General features: G+C 43.3%; 1 protein-coding gene across 12 annotated transcripts in view; it reads right to left on the bottom strand.

The window, feature by feature from the left end:
- The window catches only part of RAP1GAP2 (RAP1 GTPase activating protein 2), a 220,120-nt gene that overhangs the window by 57,721 nt on the left and 140,061 nt on the right, over positions 1–22,338 (bottom strand). For all 12 annotated transcript variants that reach the window (XR_005658073.1, XR_005658074.1, XM_039886366.1 and 9 more), the window contains one exon: positions 4,594–4,629. Coding sequence is in view for 10 of the 12 variants with exons in the window: in XM_039886366.1 (XP_039742300.1) it covers positions 4,594–4,629 (36 nt within the window). In the remaining 2 variants the exon portion in view is untranslated. The remainder of the gene's footprint in view (positions 1–4,593; positions 4,630–22,338) is intronic.

The raw sequence follows: 22,338 nt of genomic DNA, 5'->3' as shown, positions 1-22,338 counted from the left end.
CTGTGTACTGGGGCCCTTACACGTCACATACCTTGTCATCCTCAGACCTTATAGCAGCCCAGGCGAGACAGCAGGGCAAGGGCTAAGAGCATAGACTCAGCCAGATCAGCAGGGTTCAAAACCAAACACTGCCACTTATGACCTTATGACCTTGGGCAAGTCATAAACCTCTCTGTGGCTCATCTGCAAAATGGTAACACTGTGGCACCTACTACAGTGGTGAAGGTTAAATGTAGATAATGTGTTAAGCCCTTGGAAGAGTGATTGGTCTATAGCAGGGGTCCTCAACCCCTGAGCGGCAGACTGGTACCAGTCCATGGCCTGTTAGATACCGGGCTGCACAGCAGGAGGTACCCAACAGGCAATCGGGTAAAGCTTCATCTGTATTTGCAGCCGCTCCCCAGTGCTAGCCTCACCACCTCAGCTCCACCTCAGATCATCAGGCATTAGATTCTCATAGGAGCACCAGTCCCTGGTGCCAAAAAGGTTAGGGACCGCTGGTCTATAGTAAAAGCTAGGAGTTGTTATTACTACGAGGTAGGCAGTATTACCATCCTGGTGCTAAAACATTTCCTCCAGGCTCGCTGGGGGATGAGGGGAGGGGCAGAATGGGAACCCATGTCTATGCGGGCCAGAGCCAGCACTCTGGACCTCACGCCACACCTCCCTCCCTGGATTACAAGGGTTCACCTGCAGGTATCCAGAAATTTCACTGCTGGAGCACAGTGCCTTGTCTAGTGGTCTTATAGTCAAGTTGACTTAACTGGGTTTTGTGGGACGAGAGCACATGGTGGTCCCAAGATTACTTGAATCAATCCAATGAGAGTATGAGATGGTGGGACAACTAGGAGGAACAGGTCCCCTCTGGGGAGAGGAGAGTTTGGAAACAGCGCTGACTAATTATAAAAAGTGGGATTTGAACCTTCTACAGTGAGCTCCCTCTGTTGTCTCCTTTGAAGCCCTCAGCACCTTTTTGCCAATGAGGAAACTGAGGCCCAGGGAGCAAGTTGCTCACCTAATGTCACACAGCTAGTGAGTGGCAGGGCCTGAATTTGAAGTCAGGCCTTCTGTCGACCAAATGACAGGACCTTGCTTTGAAGCCAGGACATCTGACCACACCCTACAGCCCTCAGAGCCCAGGGCTCCTGCTCACTGGATGGATTTAGACTTCAGCTTCTCGGGATTTCTCCAGGCTGAGTCATCCTGCAGCGTTGTTCAGGTGGGCGTGGGAAGGCCCGTCCCACTGGACAGGTGCTCCTCTCCCCATACCGAGAGAAAACCACCTGGGTGGCCCTACAGACCTTGTCCAGGGAGGCAAACTGGACAGATGGGGAGAGGGGTGATATCAGGAGTTTGTTTTATTTGTCCTGCATTAGTCATCCCAGCCTGGGAACAGCCCCTGGGCAGGAAAACAAACCTTCTCCCCACCCTCCCCCATGACAGAGCCACCGCCCAGCACTGGGCCCTTTCCCTTCCATGTGTCATCCTTTGTAATAGGTATTATCATTATCTCCCCTTCCCCTGCCATGAAGACACTGAGGCTCAGAGAGATAGACTGACTTGACCAAGGACACTCAGCTAGAGAGCATCAGGGTTAGAACTTGAACTCAGAACAGAAGGAGCTCAAAACTGTGCACTTAGCCCTTGCTGCTTCACAGGGACTGCACCCCTCTTCAAATTCGTAGACTCTTGGGCTGGGGGTTCAGGAGACCTGGATTTTAGTTTCAGCGACTCGCAACTCACAGAGCACCCTGGGCACCCAACTGCTGAGCCTGAGTCTCCACAACTGCAGCATTAGGACAGATGGCACTCACACTCAAGGACAGAATTGGGCCACACCACCCGCTTCAGCCTCGCTGGTTCCCCATATGTGAGTTTCCTATATTCAAAGGAGTTGGAAACTGTGGGCCCCTCAGAGGCTGGGGCCCAGTGGGCACATGGTAGAGACCTAAATCCTGGGAAGTCCGATTTCAGCCCCCAGCAGTCTCAACTAAGATGGAACTGGCAAACCACCCATGGTGTCAGTGCTATGGAAACAGTGCTAAGGGAGCAAAATACCAAGCTCCTGCCCTCCAGAGGCTCCCAATCTAGTTACCAAATTAAGCCCAGCAGCCTCAAAAAAACAGAACAACATGAAGCCAGTTAAGCTGAGCTGAATTATGTGCTCAAACAGAGAAGCCCTTTGTGGGGAAAGCAGCACACTCCAGCTGGGGACAAGGGATGGATGGATTGTGGGAGCAACCAGGGAGAAGGCAGGGTGAGGACCGGGTGAGCCACAAAAACCCTGCCAGCTTCCCAGAGTGCTGGGATTCCATGGGCTTGGGGTGAAAATCCCAGCTTTACTGCAGACAACTGAGAACTTAATTATACACGGTCTCCCGCCACTCGCTGTCAAGGCACATGCCATCCCTGTTTCCACAACCTGATTGGGTGTAAGTTCCTAAATGCATATGAAATTAGTTCATAGTCCACACACTACTGAGCACAGAAGAGAATCTTTATACCTTGCTCATGAAAATGACACAACCTCTAATATTTTCCCCTCGAACAGTCCCTCCCCTTCCCCATCCTTAGGGAGACCCAGCTTTCCCATGAGGACCTCACTCGCTCACAGTAGCAGCCCCCTCAGCAGCTGCACCTGCATCTCAGGACCAGAGTGGGCACCTTCCAGGTCTCTCCTCCTACAGCTTCCAGACCATTCCTACAGAATCTTTCTTCCTTGAGCCTGGAGCCTCTACTTAGGGTAAAAAACATCATAATATAATGAACGGCTAAGCCTTCTGGCTCTGAAGCTACTTGTTAGTCATGAGCCCTTATATTGATTATCACTGTGCTTCTGTTTTCTCATCTGTGAAATGGGGATGATAATGATAATATACCTACTTCCCATGGGCCTTGTCAGGAAGAAATGAGATAAAACCTGTCAATCTCTGACCCCAGACAAAAGTATGTGTTATCAGCATCTTCCCAATCTTTTCCACTGTATTGATTAACCTTCTGGATCTCTCCCCATATTCCCTAGGGCAGTAAGTTTTACCTGTGAGCCCTGACCCCTTGGTAGAATTACAAAGGCTCCCCAAATCCACATTGAATACTGATTTCTTTTCATTGCCTACCAAATATTTACACATATTATCTCATTTCATCCCAGCAACAATGTAAGTGGATATTTTTATTCTTACTTATTTATAGAGGCTGTGATATTGTGATTTATAATAAGAAATATATATTTTGGTCTTCATCCCATCCTTGGCACAGAACTCCTAAAACCCTTGGAATTTCCTACATGATAAGAGCAATCGAAGCATTTTGGAACATTTTTGTTACAGTATTTGGCCTTTTGCCCTTGGTTCCTGAAACAGCTTCAGAGCCATAAAGGTGAAAGGAATGTTATTCATAAGTTTATGTTCATGATTTTATGTTGACGAGGTGACTTTTGGGATATCTCTAAGGATGGAAGCTGGTCAACAGGGGAACCAATCACTATTAGAGAGTTGGAACTTTCAGTCCCACCCACCCCCAACCTCCCAGGAGGGAAGAAGGGCTGGAGGGTGATATCAATCACAAATGGCCAGTGGTTTAATGAATCATGTCTATGTAATAAAACCTCCATAAAAGTCCAAAAGGACGGGGTTCACAGAGCTTCTGGGTTGGTGAACATGTGGAGGCACTCAGAGAGTGGTGTGTCCAGAGGGCACGGAAGTTCCAGGTCCCTTCCCGCACACCTTGCCCTATGCATCTCTTTATTCTGGATGTTTCTGAGTTATACCCTTTTATAATAAATTGGCAATCTAGAAGGAAACTGTTTTCCTGAGTTCTATGAGCCACTCTAGCAAATTAATCACACCGGAGGAAGGGGTCATAGGAATCTCCAATTTATAGCCCGTGGGTCAGAGGCACATATGACAACCTAGACTTGTAACTGGCATCTGGGGCAGTCTTGTGGGACAGAGCCCTTATCCTGTGGGATCTGACGCCAACTCTAGGTAGATAGTGTCAGAATTGAGTTGAATTGTAGGACATCCAGTTAATGTCAAAGAATTGTTTGGTGGGGAAAAAACAACCACGTATTTGGTCTGAGAGTGAGGTGAGAATAGTGCTGTAAGCAGACAAAAAAACAGGAGCCAGAGACTTAGAAAAGAGAAGTAATTTGGCAAGCAAATGTTAGATGCGAGATTTGAACTCAGGTCCGTCTCTCACCGGCCTCTCTGCCTCCCAGACACAAGGTGACTTTCCTAAAAAGGGTCTTTCTTTTTCAGGCTTTCTTTCCAACTCATTCTAGGTACAACAGACCCTCTCAAGCTCTCCCCACATCTGTGGGGTTGATTGATGGCACCTCATCTGCTCCGCTGGGGGTTGTTTTTCATCTTCTCCCTGTTCTTCAGGCAGGAGCCTTCCCAGAGTCCTCTGTGCCACTCAACATGGAAATGGCCTCAGGTTGTCTGAGCTATCAGGGCTGTAAGTTTTCTCTTCCCTGCCCTTCCCTCCAAGGCCCCCAAATTCTGTCTGTGGGTTCTGCCTCAGGTTGTGTTCCCCAAGGTCACTACAGCACCCCCAATCAAGGCTCAGCTTCCCTAGTTTTGGGATACTCACCTGCATTTTCTCCAGCATCTCGAAGAACTCCGCAGACTGAAAGATACAAAGAGGGTGGGGAGAGAGGTGGGGCATCAGCAAAGAGATCTGCTGAGAAAACCTCCTCACCGACTGTCTGGAAGCTTAACCCAGGGCTTCCCCAGGGACAAAATTCATCTGGATCAAGAAAGAAGATCATTTTATTTTGCCTTTGCAGGGCTGGAGGGCCAGAACACACCACACAACGAAAGAAAAAATAAAACAGCCTCAGCTGGCAAATGGCCCTGGGGAGAGCAGCCACTCAGTCTCTGTCAAGAGAGAGGAGGCTATAGAGCCCCTGGGAAAAGTCAAGTTCCCCCAAAATGCCTGTTGGCCCCAGGATTCGGCTTCCAGCAGGACTGTGTTTGGGATGTTTTCAACCCAACAGTGGGGCCAAGAGGTCCACCACGAGTAGTTTTCCAACTGTTGTGCCAACACAGCCCTTCCATCTCCTTAAACAAAATCTCGCTTAGAATTCCAATATATAAAAACAGAAAAAGCAGAACCACACTGGCCAGGGCAGCTATCGGGGCTTGAGCCCTGGATGTGCCACCTCTGCCTGCCCCTGTCCCCTGCCTCCAAGGCACCTCTTTGGGACACTATAGCTTGTGAAGCAAAGCCTAAAAGCCTCCAGGAGCCTGAATGGGTTATTTTAAAAATCTCAAACTATGTAAGTCCAAACCTTCAACCTACTGTGGTGCCACCTTTGTAAACTCCAGATAAGACAAAGAGGGAAAAAAGAAAGTAGAATGGGTGAAGGGGCTGAAAGCTTTACCCTAACAAAATACATGCAGAAGTCCCTCAGACCTTTTCCCCCAATTCCTGTTCCATGAACACAGGCACACTTTGTTGTCCTAACACCATTGCCCATATCTGGGCACTGGCAAGTTATGAGTTAATAAGTGCCCAGAACAGACAGTACCCAGATGAATATGAGAGAAAAGAAAGCAGTGATAAGGATGACCGAGTATGTCCTTGCCACTTCTTCATGCAGAAGTAGAATGTCCAAATGCTCTCCCTCTCTCTGTGGGCACCAATGATCAGAACTGTCTGGAGCTCCTGCTGCCCTCAGAATTCTCAAAAGAGAACCTCCATGGGAGGGACCCTTGAGGAGTCACCTGGGGAGACCTAGCCCTGCTGCAGCTCCAAATGACCTCTCCCAGACTAAAGCTAGCCTGTCACAGGCAGAGTCTCCGACTCACCAGCAGTTCAGGTTCCAAAGTCTGGAAACTCCACATGTGATTGTACAGGATTGAGGACAAGCTTGGGGCACCCACATCAAACACCCTTGACCAAGAGCAGCCACCAAACACCCAGGTCCCAAACCTATCTTTGCACTTGCTCTGTGCATTCTTACAAACTCCAGTCTCCAAGAAACCAAGATTACTAGACACAAAGCAATAAGGCTAGAAAGATGAGCAGAAAAAGGACAAAGGGGTAAAAACAATCAAAATTTTAAATATACAGACCTCTGATCTAGCAATTCCACTTCTAGGGATCTACAAACACACTCACACATGTACACAAAGATAGACACAATAAAATGTTCATTGTTGCATTGTTTGTAACAGTAAAAAAATGAAAATAACTTAAATGTCAATCTATAGGAAACTGGTTATAGTAAGCTACACTCATAGAATAAATACAAATATTATGATCAACTCTGTATCAATAAATTAGATAACTCAGATGAAATGGTCAATTCCTGGAAATACACAAACTATCAAAATTGACTCAGGAAGAAAAGAGAAAATCAAAAAAAGACCTATAATAAACAGATTGAATTAGTTTAACCAAAAAACTACCCACAAAGAAAAAGCCAGGCCCACGTGGTTTCACTTATGAATTCTACCATTTAAAGAAGAATTAATACTAATTCTTCACAAACTCTTCCAAAAACAGAAGAGGGAACACTTCCTAACTTATCCTATGAGGCTAGTATCATCCTAATACCAAAATCAAAGACATTACAAGAAAACTACAGACCAATATAGCTTACGAACATAGACGTAAAAATTCTCAACAAAATAGTAGCAAACTCAATCCAATAACATATAAAAAGAATTACACATCATGACCAGGTGGGATTTATCCCAGTAATGCAAGGTTGGTTTAACATCCAAAAATCAATAAATGTAATATACCACATGAATAGAATAATAAACAAAAACCACATTATCATCCCAATAGACATAGGAAAAGCATTTGACAAAATCCAAAATCCTTTGTGGATTAAAAAAAAACACCCAACTAGGAATAGAAGAGAAGTTCTTCAACATATAAAGTATACCTACAAAAACCCCACAGCTAATATCACACTTAATAATGAAAGAATGGATACTTTTCCCATAAGGAACAAGACAAGGATCTCCACTTCTTCATTTTTATTTAACATTGTACTGGATGTTCTAACCAGAGCAATTAGGCAAGAAAACTATATAAAAGGCATCCAAATTGGAAAGGAAGAGGTGAAACTATATTCACAGATGACACGATCTTATATATAGAAAATCCTAAGGAATTCACTAAAAAAACTTTTAGAACTAATATAAGTTTAGCAAGGTTGCATGATACAAGATAAATATATAATAATCAATTGTATTCCTACACACTGTTAATGAACAACCCAAAAATAAAATTAAGAAGACGATTCCAGTTACAATAGCATCAAAGAGAATAAAATACTTAGGAAGAGATGGGAAAAAAATGGCGTAGATCAGAGAGGCTTTGTTCATTCCTCTTGCGACCAAATCAAAGTTGTGACAAAAACACAGAGCAAACAGCAAGGAAAGTCACCTGGGATCTAGACAAACAGAAGTACTACAACTAGGGAAAGAAATAATCAACCTGCAATGATAGAAGGTAGGAGATGATGAAGACATGAGGCTTCCCGGTCCCGAGTGGCTGAGTGGGACAAAGGCTGTGGCAACCAGCAGCTGCAGATGCCTCTAAAAAGGGCCGTGTCCCTGAACGGACTTTCACGGCGATGGACTTGCTCTGAGAACCAGCACTGGGTTGGCTGCACAGGAGGCACCAGGGACTTACAAGGGGACACTGAGTTATCGGAGTGAGGGCCAAAGGTGAGGCTCTCTCCTAGGCAGAAGTGCCAGCAGTATCCATTGTTCTTCTGTTGAGCCCTCCCCCTTCCCAGTGTGTAGACACAGTACCATCACAGCTGAGACATCATCAAACTGGATAACACAGCTCACTTGCCCAGAGGATTCCCTGAAACTCCGCCTCCCCCAACTCAAGGCCCCACCCAAGCCACATCCAGATGTGTCCTCAGGGAGTCCTGTGAAACTTGCTGAGCAACTCCAAGAGCCACACTGGTGGCAGCTGACCACAGTTTCTGGTGTGGCCTCTTGAGGCAACTATAAGCACAGCATTGGTGGATTACTTGCTGAATCTTAAGAGGTGGCCCCAGAGGGGCACAGACTGGGGCTAAAAACTTGGCCTGCAGCTGAACCCCTCTCAGGACTGTGCCACTGGACATCTACTACACAAAGCCATGCTAATAAGACCAGAAGACTTAGGCGCTTTGCCTAGTACATAGAACAGAAAGGCAGCCAAAATGGGAAGACAAAGAAGCAAAAACCATATGAGAGAACAGAACAGAGATCCAGAAATAATGGAGTCAAGCAATCTAACAGATGCAGAGTTCAAAACACTCGTTATAAAGATGCTCAATGAACTTAGTGAAAGTGTAGATGAATTCAGTGAGAACTTTAACAAAGAGATAAAAAACAAAAATAAATATGGAAATTATAAAAGGGAACGAGTCAGAAATGAAGAACATGTTATCTGAGATGAAGAGTACATAAGAGGGAATCAACAGAGTGGATGAAAAAGGGGATTGAACCACCAATATAGAGGATGGGGAAGCCAAGGTTATCCAATTAGAATGGCAATAAAAAAGGAGCCAAGACTATGATAATAATTTAAGGAGTCTTTGGGACAAAATTAAGTGTAAAAAATCCATGTAATAGGGGTACCTGAAGAGGAGAAGGAGAACAAGAAGTGGAAAAGCTGTTTGAAGAAATAATGATGAAAAACTTTCCTAACCTTGTGAAGGAAATAGACATACAACCCTAAGAAGCTCGGAGAGTCCCAAGAAAAAGGAACCCAAAGAGGCCCACACCAAGACACACCATAATTAAAATGCCAAAGGTTAAATACAAAGAGAGAATCTTAAAAGCAGCAAGAGAAAAGCGGTTAGTTACCTACAAGGGAGCACCCATAAGACGGGCAGCTGATTTCTCAAAAGAAACCATGCAGGACAAAAGGGCTTGGCACAAAATAGTCAACATGATGAAAATCCAGGATCTACAACCAAGAATACTTTATCCAGCAAAGCTATGGTTTAGAGTCGAAGGACAGATAAAGAGCTTCCCAGACAAAAATAAGCTAAAGGAATTCATCAATGCCAAGACAGTATTACAGGAAATGTTGAAAGGACTTCTTTAAGGAAAAAAAAAATGCATCAAAAACATGAATAAAGAATGATAATAACTACATTCCTATCATCAAGTACCTCAAATGGAAAAGAATTAAGTGCCCCAACCGAAAGATACAGTGGCTGAATGGATAAGAAAAAAAGAATCCTACATATGCTGCCTACAAGAGACTCACTTCAGATTAAAAGACACACACACAGACTAAAAGGAAGGGGATGGAAAAAGATATTGCCTTGATGGCCCTAGAAGGTATTGCGCTGAATGTCAGATAGAGAAAGACAAATATTGCATGATTTCACGTACATGTGGAATCCATAGAACAAAATAAACAACAACAACAAAAGCAGAAATAAACTCATAGATACAGAGAATATTTACAGGGATACTAGATGGGAGGAAAGTTGGGAGGGGAAAAGGCAAAGGAATTAAGAAGTACAAATGGATAGTTGCAGAATAGACATGGAGATGTAGAGTGTAGCATGAGGAAGATGGTTAATAACGTTGTAATAAATATGGAAGGGGGAGAAGGATATTAGATTTAGTGGGGTGATCATTTTGTGAGTTATGTGGATCTCTGATCACTATGCTGTACAACTGAAACTGGTATATTATTGTATGCCAACTATAATTGAAAAACTCATCGAATTGTACAATGTAAATACAAACAACAAATTGTCTATCATATTTTTTTAAAAGAGAATAAAATACTTAGGTGTAAATTTAACAAAAGAAACACAAATTTATACTCTGTAAAGTACAAAACATTGATAAAAGAATTGAAGAGGCTCTAAATAAATGGAAATAAATGCCATGATCATGATTAGAAGAGTCAGTATGATTAACATAGCTGTTCTCTCCATTTGATCTACAGATTCAATGCAATCCCAGCTGGATCCTTTCTTGAAATTGAAAAGCTGATCCTATAATTGATATGGAAACTCAAGGGGCCAAGAATAGCCAAAGCATTCTTTAAAAAAAAAAAAAAAAAAAACAAAGTTGGAGGACTCATACTTCCCAATTTCAAAACTTACTACAAAGCAACAGTAATTAAGACAGTGTGGTACTGACATAAGGATAAGCATACAAATCAATGGAATAGAATTTAGAGTCCAGAAATAAATCTATATTATTTATGGCAATAGATTCGCAACAAGAGTGCCAAGACTATTCAGTGGGGTCTTTTCAATAAGTTGTGCTGGGAAAACTGGACAGCTACATACAAAGAATGAAATCAGACCCTTATCTCACACCGTACACAAAAATTAAGTGAAAACAGATTAACAACCTAAATGTTAAGAGCTAAAACTATGAAACTCTTAGGAAAAAATATAGGAGTAAATCTTTACGATCCTGGATTTGGCAATGAATTCTTAGATAAGACACCTAAAGCATAAGCAACAACAACAAAAACTCAACAAATTGACCTTACCAAAATTAAAAATGTACGTCAATGGACACGACAAGAAAATGAAAAGACAACCCACGGAATAGGAGCAAATATTTGCAAATCATATATCTGATAAGGAACTCATATCTAGAATATATAAAGAATTCTTAGAATTCAATAATAAAAAGATACCTCAATGTAAAAATGAGCAAAGAATTTGAATAGACATTGCTCCAAAGATAAACAAATAGACAGCAAGCACATGCAAAGATGTTCAATAACATTAGTCATTGAGAAATATGAATCAAAACCACTTTATGCTCACTGGAATGGCTATAATCAAAAAGACAAAATAACAAGTGTTAGTGAGAATATGGAGAAATTAGAACCATCATATACTTCTGGTGGGAATGTAAAATGGTACAGCCACTGTGTAAAACAGTTTGGAAGTTCTTTGAAACGTTAAAAATTTAACCTAGAAATTCCACTCCTAGGTATATACCTCAAGAGAAATAAAAATATATGTCCACATAAAAATGTGTACTTCAATGTTCATAACAACACTATTCATAACATCCAAAAAGTAGAAACAATCCAAACATCCAACAACACATGAATAAACAATTATGGCATAGCCATGCAATGAAATAGTGTTTGGCCATAAAAAAGAATGAAGTACTGATACATGCTGTAACATGGATAAACCCTGAAAATATCATCCTAAATGAAAGAAGCCAGACACAAAAGGCCACATATTATATGATTCCAACTATATAAAGTGCCCAGAATAGGCAAATCTATAGAGACAGAAAGTAGATTTGTGTTTGCTTAGGGCTGAGGGAAACGGGAGCTTTCAAAGATGACAGTCAAAGGGCACGGGGTTTCTTTTTGAGGTGATGAAATGTTCTAAAATTGATTGTGGTGATGGTTACACAATTCTACGAATATACTAAAAACCACTAAATTGTACATTTTAAATGAGTGACTTTGTAGTACATGAATTATATTTCAATAAAGCTGTTCCAAAAAAACACTATGCAGCCACTCAAAAAGAAAGCAATAGATCTATATTGCTTACATAAGATGTTCTCCAAGATACATTAAGTATGGGGGGTGGCTACAAATCAGAGATCAACACATAGAATATGGTTCCATTTTTATAAAAACAAAACCTAAAGTTACCTATATATGTGTACATAAATGCACAGGAAATAATATGGAAGACTGTAATTCACACCATCAAAAAGTGATTACATGGAGAAGAGGAGGGAGAGTGGTGAAGGAGGTTTTGCTTTATGTACAGCCTGCTCCACAAGCATGTAGACCTATGTTACTTGCATAATTAAACTTCGAATAAATAAGTTTTGAAAGGGAAACAAAAATATGCAAAAGACATAAACGATTTGCTCAAGAAGAAAGATAAAATGACCAATAAAGACAAGGAACATGCTCAATCGCTCTGGTTACTAAAGAAATTTAGAAATAAGATAACATCTTTCATCTCCCAGATTGGCCAAGATTAAAAAGAAATTCCAGTGTTGGCAAGGATATGGAGTTAAGGACACAGGAACAATAGGTAAGTATGAACCTGGTACAACCTTTCTGAAGGGCAATTTGGTACTGTGTGTCCAAAGCCTTAAAAATATTCATACATTTTGGTTCAATAAACCCACTCTAGGGAATTTACTCTAAAGTAATATTTGGGCAAATACACAAAGATATGTATACAAGGATATTTGTCAAAACATTGTTTACAGGCAAAGAAGTGCAGACAGCTGAATTGTCCACCAATGAAGGAAAGAGTAAATATTGCATAGGAGTATGTTCGTACAATAAAATACTATGAGAAGAGATCTGTGTTAATCCTGCTTGGGCAAAGATTCACACTGCATGGCTAAGAGAGAAAGATAAAGTTTAGGATATGGTCCCATTGTTTTCAATTAAATGTAAAAACCTGTTTGGAGATTTATATATGAATATACACATCACTCATTCAGAGAAATATATCTTGAAGGATACATGTCAAAATGAGTTATAGGTTAAGAATAAATTTTTCTTTTTTGCTTTTCAATATTTTAAAATTTTCTACAATTATAAATTATTTTTGTAATTAATCAACGTTTTTAAGACTTGAACACGTAAGTAGAGGCTCTGGCATTCTTTGCTTTTCCCAACCCCTGATATAAGCCCTTCCCCCACCTTCATGACAGGGTATATTCAGGGACACAAGGACACAGCCCGAAGAAAGTCCCTGGATTCAGGCCAATTCAGGTCTAACCTTGGCTCTGCGTATTATAGACTAAGAGGCTCTCTTGAGTCACCCCCAAATCCAGCTAACTCTGTTATTCATGCAAACTGGCAATCAAAAATATTTTAGATGTCTTCTTAGACAAAGTCCTTGTACTGGTTAATGAATTAACTGCAACTGAATACACCCCTGCAAGGCAGGGACTGGACATGGCAAGTACTAGGCAAGGGCCCAATTTTCAGGGTACTTGATCTTAATTATGAGACAAAATTGTCCAGGGTTGCATTACGGATGACAACTGCCACAGTGGTCCAGAGCAGGCATGAAGCACTTCTGGCTAGGAGGTCAAGTGTATTCATTCTCTATTGCTGTACAACAAATTACTCCTAGTGACTCAAAACAATTTCTGTGAGTCAGAACTTCAGAGGTGGCTAAGTTGTGCAGTTCTAGCTCAGGGTTTCTCAGGTGGTCGCAGTAAGGGTATCAACAGCAGCTACATCATCTGAAGGCTTGACTGGGGCTGGGGAATCTGCTTCCAAGACAGGATCACTCACAAGGCTGTTGGCAGAAGGCCTCAGGCCCTCATGGGCCTCTCCAGAGTGTCCTCAAAACATGGCAGCTAATGCTCCACAGAACGAGCATCCAAGAGAAAAAGCACAAAGGAAACTACAGTACCTTTTATAACCTAGTCTCTGAAATCATACACCATCATTTCCACTTTATCCTATTCATTAGGAGCAGGCATCTATAACCAGTCCACACTCAGGGGGTAGGGGAATTAGTTTCTACCTAGAAGTATCAAAGAATTTATGGACATATTTTAAAACTACCACATCAAGGAAAGCTTCTTGCAAAATGTGGGATCCCAGGCAGATCTTAAAGTATAAACAGAACATTTGATAGAGAGGGGTGAAGATGGCTTTATAGGTAATAGTGTGGATATGAACACGAATAGGTAGGAAGGTGGGGAAGCATGACATGTATTCAATGAACAGTGAGTAGATCAATCTGGCTGAACTGAGGTCTCTAGGTTAAAATCCTGAAGATCAGACTGGAAAGGAGAGTTGAGGTCTAGGCCTGAGAGACTCTAAATGCCAGGAATTCAGGCTTATTCTAGAAGGCAGTGGAGAGCTACTGAGGTTTGGAATACAGTAGAAAGATAAAGAAGCAGTAGAGTCCAATGGTCATAGCCAAGTCTGGGGAGTGCCCATCTGCTACTGCCCAGCTGTGTGGCATGAGACATGTTATTCAATCTCAATCCCCTCAACTGGAAATGGAATAACATTACCTCTGCCTTTCAAGGCTCATGTGAGGATGAAGCGAGAACGTGAACAAGAGGTACCCAGCCAGCGCCTTGTCCACAGAGAGTGCTCAGTAAATAGCAACTACTGAAGGAACGTTTACAAAGCTCCCTCTACAAACAAGCCTCATCCTGCTGGGAGGTGGTCTAGCAGCTTTAGAATAGTTAGCTTTTCCTGATTTAGGACACTTAGCTTTTCTTGACTTCATTGGTCTTTCCAGAAATGGTCTGTTTAACTTACTGTTAAAAATGGGTATTTCCTGAATGACAATGCTCCAAGGCCTCGGGCTGGCACAGGTGATGAGATGAAAAGACTGTTTCAGCCTCAGCCCTGAGTGAGGCTCTAGGTGGACCATTCCTGCGGGGACAGTGCCCAGGAGCAGAAATCAACCAGTGGCAACTTGGCCTCAGCTGGACTGACCCCACTTCTCAGTGTCTAGTTGAACTTTCCAATGGGACAGTTCCAGCCTTGGCAAAGAGGGAGTCTCCTTTTCCACCCAGAAGCAGGGTGACTCAGGCCAGCCTGGAACAGCAGCTCTGGCCACTCGGACCCACCCTCGTCCACACCCCCTCAGATTGCTGCACACAGCCAACGGACACAACAGGCACTCAATAAATGCTCACTGACTCACTGGTGTTGTTCCACAGGCCCTCTAGGACAGAATGAAGTCCTGCCTGGGACATCCTTAGGAAGGGGTCCTCCCATCAGAAAGCCGGGTACTGGACTGTCACAGAGAAATGTGATTTGGACTCCTCATCAATAGCAGCATCCACTCAGCTGTCTAATTTATTATTAGCAACAGCTGTTGCCACCCAAATCAGAACCATGGCCAGCATTTCCCCGTAGGCTCTGCTTTAATAGCCAGTCAAGTAGGCCGTGAAATAATCGCACAGAGCCAGCACTCAGCCAAGGAAATTGTAGGCTGGGCCCCAGGGTTTGGTTTGGGTTCAATCCTTGTCGTCTTCAGCTCCCAATATAGAAACTGCCTGGTCTTCCCTTGGAAGGACAAAGCGAGTCCTTCGGGGTAGAAAGCTGGAGGAGTCCGAGGTAGCAGGAGCAGAAGAGAACAGAAACTGCAAGGCCAGTCTTGAAAAATCTTCCTGATGTCCCTACTTGCTCTCTCTGGCACTGGCCCTCTGCCCAGGCAGTGAAGAAGAAGAAGCAATGGCATGTTCCCATATAGGACGGGCACCACCACCCCTCTCACCACCCCACACCCTTCCTGGGGCAAGACCAGCCTGGCCTTCCTCGCTCTGGTCCACAGCAGCTCAACCCATGGATGTGGCCTTACCCTGCAGACAGATGGCCACCTGTTCTTTTCTCCTTTTTGCATCGAAGCTCAGGAGTCCCCACCAGCACACTCCCCTCTCCATCCTCCTCTGACCCTGCCTGGAGAAGTGACTCCCACTGCCACACACACACTGCCCACTGGGTCCCCCCTGGGCAACCTGCCCTAGTTCTAGGCTCCTCTCTTCCCATCCTGGAAGCGGGAGTATGTTTGTGTACAAGCAGCCTTCCTACACCCCCTTCCCAGAAAGTACCACACACCCACTACTCACAGCACCAGATGACATTTTCTGAGCAACAGGGCTATAAGGGTGCTGACACACAGGGCTGTGGTGGGATAATGTGAGCCAGTTTGCACCCAACACAGAACATATTCATGCACAGTTGCAACTGCCTCCTTATTCCTGCCCACCTGAATCCAGAGCACACACAAAGGGGCAAAGCCATGTCAACAGCAATGAGAAACACTAAAACAAAGATAAAGGACAGGGTGTTTTCCACCCACACAGGTCCCAGAAAAATGGGATGGAGATGTGAGCTGGGCAGTTCTGGGGTAGGGAGGAAAACAGGGGCCAGAGCAAGCTTCTCATCCCCACAGAGAAGGAAGATATCACAAAAGGATTGCTGGAGAGTTTTTTAAAAGAGATTTCTAGAAAGTTGGGGGAGCTAGAAACCCCCAGCACCCCCATTGAGAGCCAGATCAGATGTGTCCCACAGATGCCTGTCCACGGTACACTCCACACTGCCCAGGCTCTGCTGTTGGCTCAGAGGCCCCCATCCTCAGGGCAAGCAGAATGAGGGCCAGCTGGCCACAAATCTAGCTGCCGAGGCCTGTAGAAAACATCAGGGCTATTCCTCGCAAAAAGGCAAAGGGAACACTAGAAAGGCACTGAAAGAGAAGGTCCTCGAGGGCAAGGCTCTTTTGTTCACTGCTGTATCCCTGGGTCTAGAACAACCTGGCACACAGCACATTCTCAAAAAATGTTTTCTGAATGAATGGCTAAATACCCTGCCCAGCAAGATGAGAATGAAGCAGGTCTGGGAGTCAGGGCTGGAGAGGCCCATGTCCCTGCTAGTAAGCACTGTCTGTTCTCTGCTCACAGACTGCATCCCTCACCCTGGACAGCCAACCCTAACCCAACAGACGTTCCAATGATAAGATGCATCCAGACACAGGTCTTGTTTCAGCCAAGGCACCCTCCTTCTCTTCTCCATCTTACCTTCAAGCTCCTCTCTCCTTTCTTTGTTCTCCCCTCCCACCAGCTCACACTGAGCACAGCTCCTCGACCGCTAGAGTCCTTCAGAGGCAATGCTTCAGCTATGTCAACTTGGGCCAGGAGCCTGCCAGGCTCTCTATCACCTATGCCAATGCTAATGCACCAGAATCACCTGGAGGGCTTGTTAAAACACAAGTTTTTGGCCCCACCCCAAGAGTTTCCAATTCTTGGGCAGAAAATCTCCATTTCTAACAAGTTCCAAGATGATAGTGATACTTCTGATCCAGGGACCACATTTTGAGAACCACTAATCTATAAAATTAATTATGTTTACTGCAGGTAAATGTTGAGAAAGGGAGCAACTTGGCCAGAGCAGAAATGGGGCCGCGTAACTTAGAATGGAGGATGCCTGGGTTTTTACAGAACATCTGAAAAATTAGGCAGACTTATGTTTAAATCTCAAGACAGGATCTGAAAATGCAAATGACTACAGGTACCAGGCAAGTAACACAAAAGAGTGAAAGGATAACAAGTAAAGAGATTGATTCAGTAATCAAAACCTCTCAACAAAGAAGAGTACTATTCAGCATCCTGAAAGTTCTAGCCAGAGCAATTAGGCAAAAGAAAGGAATAAAATTGGAAAGGAAGAAGTAAAATTATCTTTATTCTACCAAATATTTAAAGAATTAGCACCAATCCTTCAAAAACTCTTCCAAAAAACAGAAGAGGGGACACTTCCTAACTCATTCTATAAGACCACATCGTACTAAGAAACTACAAGAAAATTACAGACCAATAACCCTGATGGATACAGATGCAAAAATCTCTAACAAAATACTAACAAGCATGATTATAAACCATGGTAAAGTGGGATTTATCCCATGAATGCAAGGTTGGTTCAACATAAGAAAATCAACCAATGTTGACTATATCACATTACTAGAACAAAGGAAAAAATAAAAAGCTCTTGATTATCTCAATTGATGCAAAAGCACTTAACAAAATCCAATACCCATTCAAAAGAAACACTCGAGAAACTAGGAACAGAAAGGAACTTCCTCAACATGATAAGGGGCTCTTAAAAAAAAATCCACAGCTAACATCATGTGCAATGGTAGTGAAAGCTTACTGAAAGCTTCCCCCTAACACCAGGAACAAAACAAGATGCCTACTATTCACCACTACTGAAAGTTCTAGCCAGAGGAATTAGGCAAAAGAAAGAAATAAAATTGGAAAGGAAGAAGTAAAACTATCTCTATTTGAAGATGACATAATCCAATATAAAAAACCCCAAAGAGTGGTCAAATATATGGTGATGGAAGGAGATTTAACTTTAAGTAGTGAACACAGAATACAATATATATTTGATGTACTACTGAACTGTACTCTTGAAGCCTATATAATTTTGTTAACTAATGTCACCGCAATAAATTTTTTTAAAAAAAGAATCTACACAAAAAAATTACCAGAGCTAATAAAGTTACCAAAATTGCAGAATAATCTGAAAAGAAAATTAAGAAAACAATTCCATTTACAATAGCATCAAAAAAAAAAAAACCACCTAGAATAATTTAACCTAGGATACAAAAGACTGGTACCCTAAAAATTATAAAATAATGACGAAAGAAATAAGATCTAAACAACTGATATGACATCCTTTGTTCATGGGTTAGAAGACTTAATATTGTTGCAACTCAACCCAAAGCAAGCTACAGGTTTAATGCAATCTCTATCAGAATCTCAGCTGGATTCTCTGTAGAAACTGAAAAGTTGATCCCAAACTCGATATGAAAACTCAAGGGACCCAGAACAGCCAAAACATTCTTGAAAAAGAACTCACACTTTCCAATTTCTAAACTTACTACAAAGTTATGGTGATCAAAACAGTGTGGTACTGAGATAAAGACAGATCTGTAGACCAATGTAATAAAATTTAGAGTCCAGATGACACATTCATGGCCAACTGATTTCTGACAAGTGTACCAAGACCAATTAATGGGGACAGAATAGTCTTTTCAACTGCTGGAAAAACTGGCTATCTACATACAGAAAAATGAAGTTGGACCCCTACTCCTCACACCACATAAGAAAATTAATTTAAATTAAGCAACAACCTAAACCTAAAACCTAAAACTATAAAACTCTTAGAAGACAATATAGGAGTAAATCTTTATGACCTTAGATTTGGCAATGGATTTTAGGTATGACATCATAAGAAACAAACAAGTAAAAAAAAAAAAAACATAGATAAGTTGGACCATCAAAATTTAAAACTTTTTTGTTTTAATGGACATTATCAAGAAAGTAAAAAGACAAACAGGAGAAAATATTTGCAAATCATACATCTGATAAGAGCCTAATATCCAGAATATATAAAGAACTCATAGGAAAAAGACAAACCACCCATTTTAAAACAGATAAAGGACTTGAACAGACATTTTTCCAAAAAACATATACAAATAGACAATAAGCACATGAAAAGATGTTCAACATCATTAGTCATTGGAAAATGCAAATTAAAACAACATGAGATATCACTTCACACCCACTATAATCAAAAAAACAGAAAATAACAGGTGTTGCCACAAATGTGGAAAAATTGGAACCCTCATACATTGCCAATAGGAATGTAAAATGGTGCAGCTCTTGTGGAAATCAATTTGGCGGTTCCTCAGAAAGTTAAACACAGATTAACCATATGACCCAGCAAGTCCCCTCCTAGGTACATACCCGAAAGAACTAAAAACAGGTACTCAAACAAATACTTGTACACCTATTTACAGTGAAGACAGCACTAATTACATTTGCCAAAAGGTAGAAACATTCTAGATTTTTTTTTTTTAACGCCTACAACACCTGGTCTTCCTAGGTGGTCTCCCATCCACGTACTAACCAGGCCCGACCATGCCTAGCTTCCAAGATCAGACTGGATCGGCAAAAGATGGAAACATTCTAAATGTTTGTCAGCGGATGGGTGGATAAAAAATTGAGATGGGTGGATAAAAAATTGAGACATATCCATACAACAGAATACCATTCAGCCATAAAAAGTAATGAAGTGCTGATACCTGCTAGAATGTGAATGAACCTCAAAAACATTATGCTTAAATGAAAGATACCAGATACAAAAGGTTAGATATAGTATGTTTCCATTTCTAAGAAATATCCAGAATAGGTAAATCCACAGAGACAGAAAGCAGATTAGTACTTGCCAGGGACTAGAAGGAGGGGAGAAGGAAGAGGAACTACTTAATGGGGTTTTATTTGGGGGGCAATGAAAATATTTTAGAACTAGACAGAAGTGGTGGTTGCGCAACATTGTAAATGTACTAAATGCCACGAATTGTTCATTTTTAAATGACTAATTTTATATTCTGTAAATTTCACCTCAAAAACAACAAAGAGTAAAGGAGTAAAACAATGGTAAATGGAAGCGTGTAAGCCCCTTCCAAAAGGGGCAGCTGCTTCATTTTCTATAGCCAGGCTGCAAGCAGAAATACAAACTCGACATTAGTAGAGTTTTCAACTTTTCAAGATAAGCCAGAAATCCAAATTTGAACACGAACTCTCCCAATTCTTATACATCGATAACCAAGTCCATTTTTTAAAAGCTCTGTGTGGATCAAACAAAATACACCTATGCGCCAAATCAGCCCACAAGACACAAGTTCCAAGTTTGACTGTACAATAGGGAGCCATTGAATGTTTTTGAGCTAGAAATGAGATGACAGAAACAAAGTTATAAGAAGCCCAGGTATCCTCTGTTGGGTGCGCGTGATGTGCCAGCCACTGGGCACTGAATCAGGCACCCCATAAGTCTCACAAGCACCCAGGGAGGAGGATTAGAGGGTACAGGCTCAGAGGTAGTGCAGCAACTTGCCACCATAACTTGTGGACACAGTAAAGGCAGAAGCCAGATTCAAGTCCAGCACTATCTGGGTTAGCCAGCTCCACATCTCCAATGCTTGTCTGATAGGCATCTCAGATTTAACAAAGCCCAACAGAATCCTCCCTAACTTTTTTCTTCAAACACTTTTCTCCACCCCAGCCTGTCTCCCCATCCTCCACCCACCCTGACACTCAGGACAAAACCCAAAGGGTCATCACTGATTTCTCCATCCCTCATTCTCCACACCCAATCCACCTGCAAGTCTACTGTCAAGATATATCCCAAGTCTGAGCACTTCCCAGCAGTTCTCCTGTGTGAAGGACACCATCTCTTGTGTCCTTCATGGGGACTATGTGGCAGCCCCCTCTCCACACTAGCACCTCCCTAATCGGCTACCCATTCAACAGCCACATGGTCTTTCTGAAAGATAAATCAAAGGACATCAGTCCCCCATTTAAAACTCTCCAACACACCACCGCCAAGGTCCAGAGGGCTCAAGGCATTTCTATTTGGTAACAGGGCCACCAGGATCACCCCCAACCTGGAGCCAGTGGTGACACAGCCTGAGATTGAGGGCACCAACCCTCCTTGGCACAACTCCCAAACAAGTGCCCTGTCACTCCCCACACTCATCCCTAACCTGCTGTCCTCAGCTCCCCTAGAGAAAGGAGGCTAACACAGCCAAGGAGGGGAAGAAAGGAAAGGACACAGCCCACCAGCCCTCCAGCAGCTGCAGCAGGCGGGTCCGTGAATGAGGAAAAGCCCAGCAGGCCTGACCCGGCCCAGTCAGTCTGGGCCCCCATGTTCACTGGGAGGGGAACAGAGGGGCTGGCAGAGCTGAGACAGGGGACCCACAGGGCCTCCGGGCATAATCTTACTTGGCATAAAAGGATGTTGACCCTCCAGGCCAGCCGAGAATGTCACACACACCACACCCAAGTGTTAAACCAATCACACAGCTCTGAGACTCTGTGACAGGACACAGAGTCCCCTGCCAAGGCCATCGCAGGCAACATACATCATGACACAAAATGGAGAGGGGCTTGCGCCCCACAGGGCTGGCCTGGCCAGCTCCAAGTGTCTGCAGCCAGCCGGAAGCCCAGCTAGAGTCCCTCCCTCTCTCACCCTGGCACCCCCACCTGCAGCACAGCCTGCAGCAGGCTGTGGGTCCCCTGAGGCCCTGGCACGGCACCAAGAAGCTGTGTCAGAGGAGCACAGAGATAAACTCTGCCCAGTCCTGTGCCAGGACCCCCACCTCAGATCTCCAGGCTGGGGAGGAAAGGCCCTGGTCCCTGTCTCTATGCCATGGCCTCTGGTGTCCCCCTCCACGCACACAGTCCTCTCTGCACCTGATGCCTATTTCACCTTCCCCTGAGTGACAGGCAGCTTCCATGCCCCATGACAGGTCAACAGCCGCCAATGGTTCTCTGCCAGGTGACAGCAGAAGGGGCTCTGGCTCTACTTTCACCTACCCACAGGTGGGGAGAGAGAAGGGGACAGACAGGCATTCCTCCCTCCATAGCCCGGGTCACTCACCAAAAGATTCTTTAAGAAATCCATCATCTTCCACCAGTGCCTGTCCCCTGCGAGTCAGGGAGCCCCGTCTCTCTGCCACTGTAGGTGTGGCTGCTACCACCACAGCTGCTGCTGCTGACGTTGAACAACTTCCTTAAGATCAAACAAGGAACTACAGGATTTGGGTGTCCGCCCGGAGCTATTATGCCACATTGACTAGCCATGATCTTTGACCCCTCCTTGGCCAGTACTGTTTTTCTGGGGAGCTCAGAGCTGGTGGAGTCACCATACCTTACACCGTAAGGCAAGGGATCTCTCTACAGGAAGGGGCACCATGCCGGAAGGTTGTAAGACCCATTTAGGGGCCAAGGAAAGTCAGGATGCAGGAAGCATTCCTGCCCTTCCATCCTTATCTTGAATCAATTCTCA

This window comes from Pteropus medius, unplaced genomic scaffold (genome assembly GCF_902729225.1).
Source record: "Pteropus medius unplaced genomic scaffold, Ma_sr-lr_union100, whole genome shotgun sequence".
Taxonomy (NCBI): Eukaryota; Metazoa; Chordata; class Mammalia; order Chiroptera; family Pteropodidae; genus Pteropus; species Pteropus medius.
This window is presented reverse-complemented; position numbering and strand designations above follow the sequence as displayed.